Source organism: Vidua macroura, chromosome 2 (assembly GCF_024509145.1).
Source record: "Vidua macroura isolate BioBank_ID:100142 chromosome 2, ASM2450914v1, whole genome shotgun sequence".
Lineage (NCBI taxonomy): Eukaryota > Metazoa > Chordata > Aves > Passeriformes > Viduidae > Vidua > Vidua macroura.
The window spans coordinates 89,951,076-89,967,538 of NC_071572.1; the positions used below are offsets into that span (position 1 = coordinate 89,951,076).

General features: G+C 43.6%; 1 protein-coding gene across 1 annotated transcript; it reads left to right on the top strand.

The window, feature by feature from the left end:
• The first annotated feature begins 5,836 nt into the window (after positions 1–5,836).
• Positions 5,837–16,305, top strand: IL17D (interleukin 17D). Its single transcript, XM_053971738.1, has 3 exons — positions 5,837–6,080; positions 6,176–6,486; positions 14,318–16,305. Exons 1-3 carry the CDS (start codon positions 6,066–6,068, stop codon positions 14,631–14,633), a joined length of 642 nt encoding a protein of 213 aa, XP_053827713.1. The 5' UTR covers positions 5,837–6,065; the 3' UTR covers positions 14,634–16,305.
• Positions 16,306–16,463: the final 158 nt, after the last annotated feature.

The following is a 16,463-nucleotide window of genomic DNA, read 5'->3' on the forward strand; positions in this document are numbered from 1 at the left end:
ACTTCCTCTCACAGTGAGGCTCAGGGAGGCAGGGAATGAGGGTCATGATCGGTTCCATGGCTTCTCCTGCTGCTCAGGGAGAGGAGTTGTTCCCCTGCTGCACCACGGGGTCCCTCCCATGGGAGAGAGTTCTCAATGAACTTGTCCAATGTGAGTCCATCTCATGAGCAACAGGCCCTCTCAAACTGCTGCAGCGTGGGTCACTCTTCCCCGGGGTGCAGCCTTCAAGGACAGGCTGCTCCAGCATGGGCTCCTCTCTCCAGGGGCCTCCCACAGGGTCACTGCCTCCTCTCAGGCATCACCTGCTCCAACATGGGCTCCTCCACGGGCTCCAGGTGGATCTCTGCATCCCTGGGGATCTCCATGGGCTGCAGGGGCACAACTACTCACCACGGTCTGCACCAAGGGCTGGAGGGGAATCTCAGCTCGATGCCTGGAGCACCTCCTGCCCCTCCTTCTGCACTGACCTTGGTGTCTGCAGGGCTGTTCCTCTCACATGTTCTCACCTGGCTCTTCTCTGGCCGCAACTACATCTGTGCAGTAACTTTTTACAAAATTCTTAAATACATTATCTCAGAGGCGTTACCACTATTTCTAATAGGTCCAGCCTTAATCAGCAGCATGTCCATTTTGGAGCCAGCTGGCATTGGCTCCAATGGACATTGGGGAAGCTTCTGGCAGCTTCTCACAAAAGCCATCCCTGTAGACCCCCCACTACCAAAGTTTGGCCATGCAAATCCAATACAGCATCTAATCAAACATTGCAATCACATAGGCATGTCCATGATAAAGTGGCATGAAGTACCAATAACTTGGGATTCAGTTCACAATGTAGTCTGTAGAAACACTCCTGCTGACATCAGAGAGATTTTCATCAGCAGCAGTTTCTCGATTCAGTTTGCCCAGATGCATAACTGTACATTGGGTAAAATTCTGTGGATTACAAACAATTGCACTTTTGTTCCAGCCCTGCACAAACTCACAGGCAGTTCTGGAACATGTTGTTTCCTATGTACAGACTCCCAGGGACTCCTGGAACATGCTGTTTCCTATAGCATGAGGATCTGATTATATAATGCTTTGGGCTATGATGAATTTGCATGTTATTTTGCAAGCACAGTTGAGCTTGTTGTGAACTGACAGAAAGCCATGTGATCCAGCTCCAACACCGGAATAATGAGTCCTGCTGACAGTCAAAATGATGTAGCCCAGGTTTGTCCACTTCAAAGCCATGTTCATTATGGCTGCATCTCTACTAGGATTGCAACATTGCCAGGGCAAGCCCAGAGCAGAGGAGGGGATGTGTACCCAGCTGTTCTGTAAGACCAGTAGCACAGCAGTGCACAGTAGCACAGTTTTGGGCCATGACAATTCATCTCCCAGACAACTGCCTTGCATGATCCAAAGGTAAGCCTGGGTCAGGAGCCATTCTTTGGAAGCAGCTTCAGCGCATCATCCTTCTTCTTTGGTGTAAGATGTTCTGTATGAGGGAACACAAGACTCAAGGACTGGACTCAAGGCCAAAGAGTGATCCCTGATGGAGATTAATACAACTGAATCTGTTGAGAAAGAAGCTACAGGCACATCTTCGAAGTGCTGAGTCACCATGTTAGAATGCCTCAGGCTGTCACACAGGTGAGCACACCTGTGTGATTCAGGCAGCTCAGCTCTCCAAGGAAATGTGGCCAGGCCAGTGGAGTGCTCGTTTCAAATAATTACCTGGGTTATATGGGATTATTGGGCTATGTTGATGTGATGTCCTTGACCCTGTCCTTGGTTGGCATTTAGCTCAGGTACAGTGAGTTGTGTTCCCTGCTGCCGTAGGATGTCCTTGGTCCTGCAATAGGTCTTAGAAACCACAGGAGTGGAACCCTGAATGAGCTAAATAACTCTATTTTCATCCACAAAATTCAAGCAGAAACTTTTTTCAGGCTTGGTTGCACAAAACAGGCTACATCTCTGCAGGTACATGCTTCCAGCAGCATTTAAACACCCATCTCACGTTTATCATTCTGGAATTAGTAGATTAATAATTTAAGATTCCTGCTATTATATTAATTTATTATTTTATGTTAGAAGAGCAGCAACATTAAACCTAAGTAAATGCTGACCCCCTCGAGAAACTGACTCATGAGGTATTTTAGCTTCTATTGTCATGAAAAGATCTATTATACAATATTAAACAATCCTCAGCTGACCTCCTAGATTTGAGATCTTCCTCAGGATAGGAACTTTACATACCAAGTTACCTTTCTCTTTACATGTATGAAAAACATCTCTTTGTACAGTAGCCAAATATAAATGACTATTTGAGTAGTATTTATTTCTGAACATGCCTAGCTCTACAGCATCAAAACATTCTTAATCACATTTTTCATGTTTTTCTCTGAACATCCTTTGTCAGATTACATGACTTCTTACTTCTAAAACAAAGCTATTCCAGAGTAAAATAGGAATTGAAATTGGTACAAAGATATAGTTCATAGAATCATAGAATAGTTTGGGTTGGAAGAGACCTTAATGATCATCCAGTTCCAACCCCCCCTGTTGTGGCAGGGACACCTTCCACTAGACCAGGTTGCTTCAAGCCCCATCCAAACTGGCCTTGAACACTCCCAAGGATGGGGCATCCAAAATTGCCAGTAAATAGTTTTATGATAAAATTTCATTATAAAGGACTGTTTCTCTTGGTTCCTTTGCAAGAGCAGTGTGAGATCATAAGAAATTAATCTAATTTGCTATGTTTTATTTATTCTTGATGTCAAGGACACAGATTATCAACTTTATTGTAAAAAGGCTATTTTTAACCTGTTTGCTCCTCAGTTTCCTCCTTGGCAAAATGAAGTCTTTGGAAGAGTCTGCACTTCTTCAGAATTCACTTTTGCAGAGTTAAATTGCATAAAAACTGTAAAATATGCTGAGATGCTGCTGCAGAAGATGCCATGCCATGGACACTGCAAAGTGGTATCACAACTGCGGGGAAGATGAATGGGAACAGAAGAGTTTGGGTGACAGGTTATCTGCAAACAGAATGTGAGGCAGAAGGACATCTTCTGGGAGTACTTTAATTCTCTCTCTGAAGATTTATACCTGCTGGGGATGCCAGCTGGATGTTTTGTTCTACCCAACAACTTGAGTTGTTCAACTTGAGGTCTGTATGATGATTTTTAAAACTTTTTTCACATCATCATTTCAGATAGAGATAGGATCTCATTAATGCTGTAGCAGTTTGGGAATAAGCAGTTGGAATATGCCAGTGTAGGGCAATTCTGCCATTTTTTGTGACAAGCATATTACTGTGGTATCATTAATAATGTTTGTCACAATAATGTGTTTTATTTATGTGTGAACCATAGTATCTGAAACCAGCTGTCATGTGCCAGAGCAGCTATGGAAGACAACAACCTCAAGCAGAAAACTGACAACACTGCTCCTTGGGGATTAATGTGTCTGGAAAGGGCTACATCCTTAAATTTACTATCAGGCTTTCACCATCATTCCAATGGTTCTGAAACAATTTTCCAAATGATGATAATGGTCTGATTATAACGTATTTGAAAAGGATTTTTTTCTCCTGCTATGACACATTTTTCTCCAGCTGTTGGTAACAATGTAAAGCTGAAGACACAAACCTAGTGTGTCCTTTATTAAACACGTTTAACATGGCTCTCTGGTGAAATCAGGTGCAGAAAATGTTTCTTCTTATTTATATGAACTCACTAAAAATGTCTGTCTTATTCTTGCTGAGCTTAGTTTTCTTTGGAACATCCTGACTTTCTCATAGCAGGAATTTGTGGAACTGAACTTATTATCTGACACTGATCACTGTGGTGATAATCTCAGGAGGTAGATACCACTCCCAAATATAAATATTGAATGACAATCTCCAGAAAGAACATTTAGAATGTTACGTAAAAGTGAAAGACATAGTTCTGAATCCATTGATTGAAATATCCTGTATTACATCACATTCGGGACAGATTTCATATTACTAAATATTTTTTCAATATTTCATTTACATAGCTATTTTAAATCCCCCTCAAATTCTAAGAAAATTATAAACTAACACCAATGAAAAAGATACTGGTTAGTAATTTCTTAAAGTCATGGAAGAACCTAAGTTGCCCAAGTGTATTAGGGAATATTTTATGACTCAGATGTCTCTAGGGTAGACTATGCCACAAGAACTGGCATAGCACTCTTAGTTCCTCTGTAGTGGAATCTCATTTGCTGACCTTCCGTGCTTTTTATTATTTGAATCAATGTGATTTTTCATGAGACAATACAATGCAACTATCATACGGAATTAGAATATTGCCTAGATAAGACCAAAGCCTTAAATTCAATGGCAATTTAATGCCTGTGCCATTGTTTTCTTTTCATCTGCTCTGATTTTTTGAGGCAGGCCTCTCCCAGAAATGTTGATGCATACAAAGGAAGTACATAAAACTCATGTTTTGCAAAGCCAAGTGTGACATCCTCTTGCTGCTCAGAAATCTGAAATTTCTGAAGATGCTGGTTGGTCTTAGGAAGAGTAATATAAAAAGACCTATGGTGATAAATATTTGCCATGTTGCCACACACACCACTCGAAAGTGGTAAAGTAACATAAGGCCAGGTGCATCGTGAGGGGTTAGACTGGACTGGGCTAAATGGACACACACCTTGTCCCAGTCTTTTGCCTGAGGATCTGACTGCAAAAGAGAATTTGGAATTCAATTTAAAACTGTCCTTCCTCAGAGCTGAAATCTGATTCAAATCCCACACAGTTAAAGGTCAAGATACTGCTAATAAGTGATACTGATATGTGATGCATAAGGCATCAAAATCACTAAAAATCATAGTTAGATTTAATTGTATGATTTTTCAGAAACCACAAATTCAAGTCAGTTCATTACAGTTATGAATGCCAGACCATCCTGTTTCAACTCCAGCCTGTTTGGTGAAGTCTTATATTTGGTCTTATATTTCTGTGGTACCAAGTTGGGGTTTCTCAGTCTTTGTATGAGTTATGATCCCGTTTTCCCTTATTCCCAACCAGTATTTTCATGTTTAACTGTCCTTATCCTAAATGCCTCAGTAGATGGGCAAGACTTAATCAGAGCACATGACATACTTGATTCAAGTGATGAATTGTGTCAGAGACCATGATTATATTGTATCATGTGTTTTTAAAAGAATAGATGGAGAAGCCATTGGAGGTCTCAACCTCCTTATAGTACGTACAATGCAAATTTCTCTTCTTCTGAGGCGGCTTCTCTTGCAGCCAGCAGAGTGACCCTGCCCTGGGTGTCTGCGGGAGGATCAGGCCTCACGGTGGCCAGCCCCAGTCTTCGTGCTGGACATCAATCACCTCGGTGCCTGCTGGAGAAACGACATAGCTGGGATGGAGAAACGTGCCAGAGGTGCTACCTGGAATCGGGCAAGTCGGAAATCCTAAACTCCTACGAGGGACAGCACCAATTGCCCTAAAGTGACTGGGAGAATCCGGGCTAGAGCAGTCCCTTCCCCAGCTGTAAATCCCCACATTTTTTCACATCAGCCTTGACACTTTGGCTCCGACTGGGCCAAATCCTCCCGGGCTCTGCCTCGGTCTCGAGCTCTGGCCCAGAGGGTGCCACTGGATGCCGAGTGTCCCGGCGAGCTTGGGGACAGCCCGGCTCCTGCCCGTGCCGCCGGTGCGGTGGGAGGGAGAGCGGGGCTCTTGACGGCAGCCCCGGGCTTGCGGGGAGCGCCTGGCCGGTGGCTCGGCGGGGTGGCCGCGGCGGAGCCCCGGGGCGGGGCGGCGGCCGGCGGGGCCGGTGCCTGGATCCGTCCGTGCCCACGGGGTATCCCCGGGGCCGCGGGCAGCGCTGGGATGCGGGACCGGCCCGCGCCCGGCGCCGAGCGCTCGCCGCCGCCGTGAGCGCCGCCGAACATGTTCCTGGCAGGCGAGGCCAGGGGAGATGCAGTGAGGCGCGGGGCACTTTTCCAACAGCTCCTCCGCCGGGAGAGCCAGTGGCACGGCGCGGCGCCGCAGCCCGCCGCTCTCCCCGGCTCCCTGGAGGAGAAGCAGCCCGGGCGCCATGCAGCGAGGCAGGGTAAGGGGCTGCGGGCCGGGGGCTGCGGGGCGCGGGCGGTGGCGGGCGCGACGTCCCCGGTGTCCCCATCCCCTCTGACGGCGGCATCGTTGCAGGTGCGGGCGGCGCTGGCGGCGCTGCTGGCGCTGCTCTGCGCGGCGCTGCTCCCGCTCCGCCCGGAGGCCGCCAGGGCGCCCAAGCAGCGGCCGGCGCGGACCCGGAGCTGCGGCGAGCGGCCCGAGGAGCTGCTGGAGCAGCTGTACGGGCGGCTGGCGGCGGGCATGCTCAGCGCCTTCCACCACACCCTGCAGCCCGAGCCGCCGGGCCGCCAGCACAACGCCAGCTGCCCCGCCGGGGCACGGCCGCCCGCAGACAAGAGGGTCCGGCTCCCCGTCAACCTGCGCAGCGCATCGCCCTGGGCATACAGGTGACTCCGGGCGCCGGGGGAAGGGAGGTGCGGCCGCCTCAGGGGGCCCGGCGGGCTGAAGGGAGCCGAGGCGGTGTCCCCGTGCGGGACCGGCAGCGCCGGACTCCGCCGGCTTTGCCGCGCCGTGCCCGGGGCGGCTCGGGAGGCGAGGGGCGGCCGCGGCACCGGGCGGCAGCCAGGAAAAGTGCTAAGACACAGTCTAAGTAGGCGATATAAGGTAATTATGTAAAAGCAGCTTGTGTGAGGAATATGTCTAGCGGGCAAAAAGAGAAATGAATGAGGTGGAGCAAGCCATGAGATGGAGCTCACACCCACATCCACACCCACCCGGGAGCACAGACCACCCTCAAAAAGTCACTTAGGCAAATTGTCATATGGGATAATCAGAGGACCCTCAACAAAGGACCACCACCAAAGAAGCACCTCTTGATTCTGCAGCAGCCGCAGAGGGGCTCAGATGCTTTCCCCAAAATGTGACTCCAGACGCGCCGCTGTTTCTAAAATACATCAGGGTACAGTCTGTGTTCCCACCCACCACCAGAGCCGTATCTTCACCTACCAAACACTCCCAAGGACTGGATGTCGCATTTGCTGTAGGAGCGTAGGTAAGGAATGAGTACGGCAGTATTCTACACCTGTGTTTTCAACCTGTGCTTTGGAAACCTCCTTCCCCTGAGGTGGAAACAGGGTCTGACAGACTATTTTTAGGGGGCATAAAAACAACTAAGTAAAGTAAATTTGTTGTGAGGCTGGTTAATACACGAAACAAGGGCCTGCACTTCTATAGGAAGCTCTGGAAAAGCTTGGAAACCACTGATCTAGTACACTAAACCCAGTGTGTGATCACATTCTCAGAAGATTATGAAGTCTTCTGGTGGTTTGAATAAGACCAGCTTCTGTTTACAGCTTTCTGTAAAAGACTGCAAACAACAGGAAGCTAAAACATGCAAACTTAAAAGGAACTGACTTTCCTGCTATTTTTTATACATTATCCCTGGTATATAGTTTGATGCAGTTCCTGTGTATTCAGCAAACAGTTATCTCCTTGTTAGGCTCTCCAATAAATATTTATTTTATGGCATGGGTTTTGCTCGCTTTTAGTGTAAGAAGTAATCCTACTGAGAGAAAGATGGTTTATTTGCTCAGTAAGCCTTTCATAAGCAAAGTATTTTTAGCACTACTTCTTCTCTAAGAAGACTGAGGATTTTTAAGCTACCTAAGAGTGCACAAAGCAAATACCATGAGTGAGACACCTACCATTTGGCTCAGGTATTTTTTACAGCGGTTTTGGAAAATACTAGTGCTATCAGAAAATTGTTCCTCTGGTTTGAAAACCGTGCCTTCATCCTTACATCTTGTTGGACAGGTATTTATTTTCAGTTGGAGCTCTGTATAGACTTCTTAACGGAGAACCAGATGCTTTTTGGGGCTTGGCTTACAAAAGTAAATCCACTGTACTTTTCATCCAAGTGTTTTCAGACAGACCACTAACCATTCACATACAAGTAATTTGATGACATCTCTAAGCTAGGAATTCCAAGCTAGGAATTGTAAAAGATAGTGGGGGAGAAGTATTACACCATTAAAAGCAAAATCTAAAATATTCAGAGGAAAAATGTTTCTTTATGATAAAGAGGCCTGAGTATTCTGTCTAGTTAACAGACCTCATTTACAGCTTTTTTTGTGACTGCATTTTTACTGTATCATTAGTGTGCAATGAGACAGCAATAGATATCTCAAGATGTGTAATTAAAGTGTAAAAGATAAGATTGCTAATTAGCTATTACCACCTGCTATCTCATAGATTTTGAAGCTAGATGTGAAAATTTGTTTTGTTCTGTGGTCTTCAACGGGGTACCCTGGAAGCTCCTTAATCCTATTAGAGTTACTCCATATCTTTGAGAGGGACACACAGCTCTCCATTAAAGACAAGTAATGTCCCATTATGCTTTGTCAATGGTTAACCAATTTCACTTACACAATCCCAACAATTTCTTCTCCATGGCTGGAGTGTTAATCTGAAAAGCTGCACACAGCTCTCTTCTGTACAGTGCTTTCCTGACAAGCCTACTTGCATTTAATTCTTTTCCCTTGTAAATTGCACCCCTTCACAGATTCATTGCTATCTCCTTAACTGCCTTCTGAATCACCAAAGTTGGTGAATGCTCATAAATTCACTGTAGGCAGACCCCTCTTGTATGCTCTGATAGGAAACTGCTCAATGGCTGAATCTGACTACTTGAAATTTGCATCAAGGTGCCTGTCCCATTCCAGCGTCTCACAGACATCCTGCTCTCCGGCTTCTTTTCCGCACCTAAAGACTTACAGTGCCATTCATTTCTGCTCTGTGCAGAAAGGCTCTTTTTTCTTTTTGACGTGCATTTTAATGCCTGAAATACCTCATGCTGTTTCTCTGTCTTCACTGGCGTTGCAGCATTTCCCATTGTTACCATCTGCAGATTTCATTAACATACTGTTTATACTCCCTATTCCAGATCATTAATAATAAAGATATTAAGTCTGGCTCTACTTACCTTCCCCTGAATATCTCCCCAGGCACCTGCTCCAGCTGTTTAACGCTGCTGCTTGTAATTCTTCTGTTCACATGACTGTTCAGTCCAAGTCAACTGGAATTTTTTCATATCAGCATTTATGAGAAAGAATCAAATATATTACTTAGAGAACTGTATAATGTTGACTCTACTGCATTATCTGTATCCCAAGTCTGTCATTCTGTTTTAAGTGTGGAAGAATTGGGTTTGACTGGCTCAAAGCTCAGATAATTCTTGTGTGGCTTCTTTGCTTGTCTTTGTTCTGTGCTTATTGTTTATTTTCTGTTACTTGGTCTTTTAATTTGGTTATACAAAAATCAAGACTTACATCATGTTTGGTTTGCTGCAAACCAGAGATACAGGAGTTGTACATGGATTGCACCTCAGATCCATCTGGTCCCAAACCCTGCTGCTAACAGCAACCAACAGGTGGTATTTAAGGCAAAAGTTAGGGGGAAAATACTTGTTCATGTGTCTGATACTGAAATTCCATCCTGGTGGCCACAGGAGATCAGTATATAACTCAGGGCACAGAGTTTAATCACGTGAATCACTCTTTGCTCTGCAGAGCTATAAAGAGACAGCAGAGTTCCCTGAAGTCAGTTGAGCATGCTGGATTTGCTCAGCAGTTCAGGAAGTTGGGCTACAAATTACTCAGCTTTTTTTAAAAAATAGAGCCAGCAGGAGGAGTTCTGCCATGAAATCATCCTTCCATGAAACCATCAGGCTGACTGTGTGCCAGCTTGCGACATCTGTCCAGGGGTTGCTTGTCCTTTTTAGCACTATTACATGGAGAGTCAATGAAATCCAGAAAGCCTGCTTGTACAAGGATATTCTGGCAAGTGCAAGTAGCATTTGGCTACTGCTGTGGTTCAGAATTGCTTAACAAGAATTAATTATATGGGTGGACCTGCAGACCCTACTGACAGCGGAGGATAGGTGCTCTTGTTAACACTTACAGAAGCCATTCACCAGTCATGGTGAATCATTAGCAGGGCAAGCACAGCTCCAGAGATGCACAGAAAAGTTGCTCATGGACAAGAGCCATTATAAAAAGGATTAATTTTAAATGTCTGCCTAAACATTTGTGGGGGGTCTGATCATAAAGCTCAGAGCAAATGTTGAAAAATCTGATCCCGCTGAAGTCAGCAAAACTTTTACAGGTAGTGCTGATTTGTGATTCTATTAATGGTGCTGCAGAGCACAGGTGACATTCATTAACTAGCTGTAGATATCAGCTCTATTTCTTATTTTCTGATGTCTTAAGGCTACACTAACAATCATAACTAGTTTGCAAACACACTTCTATGGGAGTTTAGCAAAATTTTTTGTGTGTATTCAAGAAGTCTTTCAGGTTTCTGAATTTCCAAATCCTGTGGCTTTTGTTTCTGCCTCTGGGGCCTAATTCTGCATCTCCTAATGGTTAATTTACATAGATTTAACTTTTATTATCAGTGTTGCTCTGATGATGTTAGCCAAGTTAGCCAGTCCCTCTCTCAAACATTGCCCAGCTTGTTTTTTTCTGTTTTTCAAAAATCAGTTTCAGTTTATAAGCTCAAAAATCAGTTTCAGTTTATAAGCATCCTTGGTTTAGTGCTCATTTACATAAATTCTTAATACAAGTAATACAGGCAAGTCATTTTTCACTGGTAAAAGCCAAGCTTGTCTGCAGTGTGTTGAACAAAGTCATACAGGAGGGCTTTACTTCAAATAATACTCCAGTGATTTTCTAGAAGCTTATCCAAGGCATTTTCCAGGATTTAACATTACCATGTGGCATGGTATGCATGTCCCAAAGATGCAGCCAAGGGAAAGAATACAAGGGGATGCAGAGCTGTCATTCTTTTTAGCTGAGCACGTTTGTACAGCTCTTCAGAAAATCAGTTAGCACTGGGCTAGCACTGTGCAAGCACTGTGCTACCCATAGTAGTAATACCTATATTGCTGCCTGTATAAAAAATAAATCATAACATGAACAAAAGAACACCTGCTATAGGGAAAGAAATGTCTTGGCAAGGAGGGAAAAAAGCTGTTAGCTCTTAATCCTGTAAGTATTTCAGAGTGTGAAGGAAGGGGATGATGATCTGCTTATTAGACTTTTGATAACATCCAGCTGTAAGCCCAGTGCTAACACTGATTTTCTGAAGAGTCGGCTCCCTGCCGCAGCACAGCATCTGACCCTGTGGAATCAGAAGCTTGGAAATTATGAAGTGACAATATTATTAAAAATACTACTTATAAGGGTAGTGGTACAGGAGAAGGCAGATGAAGACTCTGCAAGTGTTTTACTTCTGACAGAAAGTTTTCTCTTGAGTTTCCAGGCTCAGTATGTAAATGGCAGGAAGTTTGTTTTTCACTGGGAGCTCTCAAAGCACTCATAGGGTCATAAGGAAAAGTAGCCAAGTCACACTTCATTAGCAGTTCCAGTTCAGCACAAACCTGCTTCTTGTTCCAGCAGATGGGAACAGAGCAGCCCAGCACAGCTCACTGCTCCTGTCACTTGTGAACCAGGAGTGCTGGCGACGCAGACTTGGCCTTCCACAGCGGTGACCTGAGTTCACAGGACACAGGCAATCCTCATCAAAGTGTCTGGGCTTATATTCTACTTTTATAAAATGTCTGGTTTGCAGCAGTGGCCAGCAAGTGACACAAGGCTGCAGGGGACACTTGAGTACCAGGGGAAAGTTGCACTTCTCTGGTTCTCCACCACTCTTCCCAGCTCCATCCATCTCTTGGGTGTAATGAAAGACATAGCAGGAACTTGGAGCATGCATTTTTACCTGGTTAGTTAATCTGATCAAAAATGTTTACCCTCTTCTAGGAGAAGATGTCAAAATGTGATTTGTACTGGTTGGTGTTTCTTAGTGGCTCCTACCCAAGCAGGTCTGGGTTCCCTAGAAAGACACAAATAAGGTTTTGTTTATATGGCTTTTCTGAACAGGTTTGAGTTACAGATGCAAAACCTTGTATATGGCTCCAAATTTTAGTGACATTTGAGTTTAGGTGTTAATTTCAGGAGGCATTACTTAGAGGCTTCAGTCTTGAAGTTCTGGTCTGGATGAAAAACCACATCTATATTTTCAATCCATCATTAAGTTTGGATTCTCTCTGATTCCTTCCAGTTCTCACTGTGATGTATTAACATCGAACTTAGTAATATAAGAGATTTTTTCCCCTTGGAAAGTAGAAAACCATGCCACAACCACACCATCTTTCAAAAAACCCACCCCATTAATACTTGATTTTTTCCACGTGGGAATTTGGATGAGAAAGGTAGTTGTAGACCATGATTCCAGTGACAGTGTTCTCCTGTTATCAGTGAAACCTCTCATGTTTGCATGCAGAAGCATGTTCATGCTTTCCACAAATAACGATATCATAAATCAGGTGCTAGAGATAATACAGTAAATACCAATAACTTGACACATGGTGTGTTTAACAATCCACCACTGAAATTATTCACACTTGAGTTTGAAATGGGAATGTATCACAGTAGAAAGGCCTGTGTTCCCCTTTCTTCCCTTCTGCTGGCTACCAGACATTTTATTTCACACTGATCCTGTAACATGAAGGTATTTCCTGGGGAAGTAAGCAAGTATAAATGGGACAGAGGAGCATTGCAAAAAATATCTGCAACATCACAGATGTCTGGCTATTAGGGAACTGGTCAGATTTTTTTTTGTGAGGAAAACAAATACTTTAAATTATATATATATATATATATATGTATATATATACACATACATAATGGTCATAATATATGTATTAAAAAGTGTCTTTTCCTTGATGACAGGATAATCAAGTTTGTGTTTGGCAAAAGCTGTGATTCCAGATTTCCTTTAACCAGATAAACTGGTGATACTTCTGAAAAGGGCAGCTCCCTTCTGTCCCTGCCTAAGCTGCTTGTTCACTCTGGCTGGTTGGTGCAGAGCTCTGTGTACGTGTGTGGCAAGACAGCTGACAGACCAAACCTCAGCTTCTGATGGAGTTATTCCTTAGCTGAATGAGTTCCTTGATCAATCCTGTGACCAGGAAAACATCAGTGTCAGCCCAGGGGTGGTGTGAGAGGGAGAGCCAGGCTGCCTGTTCTCACAAGGATAGATTTTGTTGACTAGCAGTGATTGCAGTCACAGCTTGAGGCAGACTTTGGGTTCTGCCTCTTCCAAATCTGAAACCTCTTCTCATCTCAGAGACAGACTGAAGAGATAAACGGTGAACACTTTGATATCCAAGAAAGTGCTGCCAACCCTGGGAAACACAATTTAGAAATTGCTTTAAATCTATTAAGATTTAAGATCACTTTAAGATCTATTAAGAGATCCCACCTGGAGGACTGCATCCAGCTCTGGGATCAAAACACAAGAAGAACGTGGACTGTTAGAGTGAGTCCAGAGAAGGCCATGAAAACACTCAAAGGATGGAGAACCTCTCCTATAAAGACAGGCTGAACCTTCCAGTATCTCAAGGGGACATACAAGAGAGCTGGAGAAGGACTCTTCACAAGGGCATGGAGTGATAGGACAAGGAATAATGGCTTTAAACTGGAAGACAGCAGGTTTACATCAGGTACTGGGAAGAATTAAGAAGTGAGGTTGGCGAGACACTGGCACAGGTTGCCCAGAGACGGTGTGGATACCTCATCCCAGGAAGTTGCAGTTTATTTCAGTGTGGGCATGAAAATGTTGCTCTTCTGTGGTTAGAGGAAGATACAGTAGACATGAATTAGAAAAACAATACAGAGTTCAGCTTTCAAGGGGAAGTCACATTTATGACCCCAAATATACTAGGGAGAAAAACCTATTGCAGAAATAATAGTATAATTCAATTTTATTAAAATTACTAAATTTTAAAACATCATGTTATGGCTTTAACAATAATAATGTTAATGAGGATTTGTACCTGTTTTTGAAGAACTCAAGGCAGATAAAAAGTTTAGAAATGCCCAAGCGTCCTTTTTAATGCTCTGTTTGCCTATTCAGTCCAAAATGCAAAACTCATTCTGTTTAAACCCTTGAATCTCACAATTCAGAAAGCCAGACACTTCATACTTCCATGTGCACTGTAGGACCCAAACAATTCTGTAACCTGTTCATGTTTTTTTTTTTACACCTTACAAATTAGAAGCCAGACAGCAACAGCTACAGCTATTTTTCCTGGCGAAGACAACAAAAACATGATATAATTATTATAATGATATAATGATATATAAGATAATATAATTCCAGATGAATATACCTGGTTTGAGAGGTACTAAAGAATCTGTATTTGCTTCTCTCTAGAATTTCCTATGATCCCACGAGATACCCTAAGTACATTCCCGAAGCCTACTGCCTGTGCAAAGGCTGCCTGATGGGGATCTTTGGCGAGGAGAGCTTGCACTTCCGCAGCACCCCGGTGTTCATGCCCACCGTCATCCTGCGCCGCACGCCCGCCTGCGCCGGGGGCCGCTACGTCTACACCGAGGATTACATCACCATCCCTGTGGGCTGCACCTGCGTCCCCGAGCAGGAAAAGGAGGCAGAGAGCGTCAATTCCAGCATAGATAAGCAAGAAGTGAAGTTGCTGGTGGGCCAGAACAAGCCCTCATCGGAATGAAGAATGTATTAAAAGTCATGTTTTAGTACTGGCCTCAAATCATCATCTCACCACCTCAGGAAACTGCAGCGCCGCAACAAACACACTCAGTCATCCTCTTTTTCTGCTTACAGTTATTTCAGATATAAGATGGAAAGTCCAGTCACTCAGTTCATTAGAGATGGCAATTAATTCTATTTCTTTTGCTCATGTAAACTTGTTTAGTTCATTATTGCAAACTACAAAGTAGCCTTTTCTTTTTTCCTTAGAACAGAACATTTTATCTTTGCTTATTCACAGTAAATTTTAGAAGATGATGCAACTGTAAGACATGGTAGCTATTACTATAGCAGGCTACTGGTTGAAGATATTTTTAAGGAATCTCTTATATTCTACTTTAAGTACCCTTATATAAAAATCACTCAGCTGCTGTACATGTGACAAATCAGCAGTTAAAAGGACAATTTCTCTGCCTGGGAGAGCGTCCCTTTATACTGCATAAACTCCAAGCTTTGCTTCTGAGCTGTTGCCTCTTTGGCTAATTTATACACTACAGAAAGGAAACCTTTGCTGAGGTGGAGTCATTCATGAAGCAATACTCTATGTGCTGGCTATTTTTAAACTTGCCAAATTGCTAAAGGTACAAAGGTGTTGAGAAAAAACATGCTAGAATATTGTAAAAATGCAGTGGTCTTTCTTGATGCGGACTATGTCTAATTACACAGAAATTATCAATTAGGATAAACACAGTTTGGGTCCCAAGAATTCTGTATTCTATTTCATCCATCACTGACTGCTTAACTTCCTTGCGATAAAACTGTGTTCCATGCAGCTGAAAGGCCAAAACATTTTTCATTTTAGGAGAGGAGATTCCCCATTAAAAAGAAAGTACCAAGGATCAGCTTCACCTCAGGTGCGCTGCAGGTGAGTAAGCAGGTCTTAGGTCTTAACTTCCAGATCCTACAAGAGGTCATTGAGTTGAGTCCCAGCCAATCCAATCTTATTAAATCCAACTGATTTTTACAATTCCTGTTACTCATTTCTCCTTATGCTACATGTAACAGACGATCACCTGCAAAAGCTGACCGGGCAGCCTTCCATCTGTGCAGCCTAATGCTGATGGAACTTGATGGCAGGCCCTCACCAGAAACCCTGCGTACACAAAAACTTGCATTTCCAGAACAAGAGACTGAAATTGACTCAGCCTAGTGAATGAGAATCAGGAACGTCCAGGCATGCCTTGCACAAATGTAATTCCTCAGAGAGCCACACTCACCAAAACAGATAAACCTCTGAATGCACAGCAGAGAATCTCTTTTACAGATGAAAGATCATGACTGCAATATCTTTACAGAATAAACTTCATATACAGCAATGTATTTGCTATATCATGAATCTCTAAATTTGCCTTAATTCATAGCAGAGAAAGCCCCATCTCTACATAAACAACTCTTCTTTGGAGTGTTGCTGCATGAAGAATGGAAAGACTGTGAGCTAATCACAATTAGCCAGTTGAAGACAGAATGAAAATCATATCACAACTCCGTGTCTTGGTGCATAATTATTGATTGTGCTCTCTCTGACTCAGTCTAGCATAACAGTATTTTTACAGTGCAACCTGTGAAACCTCTTAGAAAGCCTAAAATAACTTTAAGAACTCCAGAAATGAATAAAGATTCCCATCACATTGTCAGATTGAAGTTTGTAGCTGTGTTTTTTGTGCAGATGCTTTTCCTCAATTCTCCTTGTCTTTAGATCTGTGTTTCCTCCAATTGTGATGCTTCTATCTCAAGGGGATTCTCAAAGGTGAGTTCAGAGATGGTCATAAAATGTTTATACTACTCAGAGAAC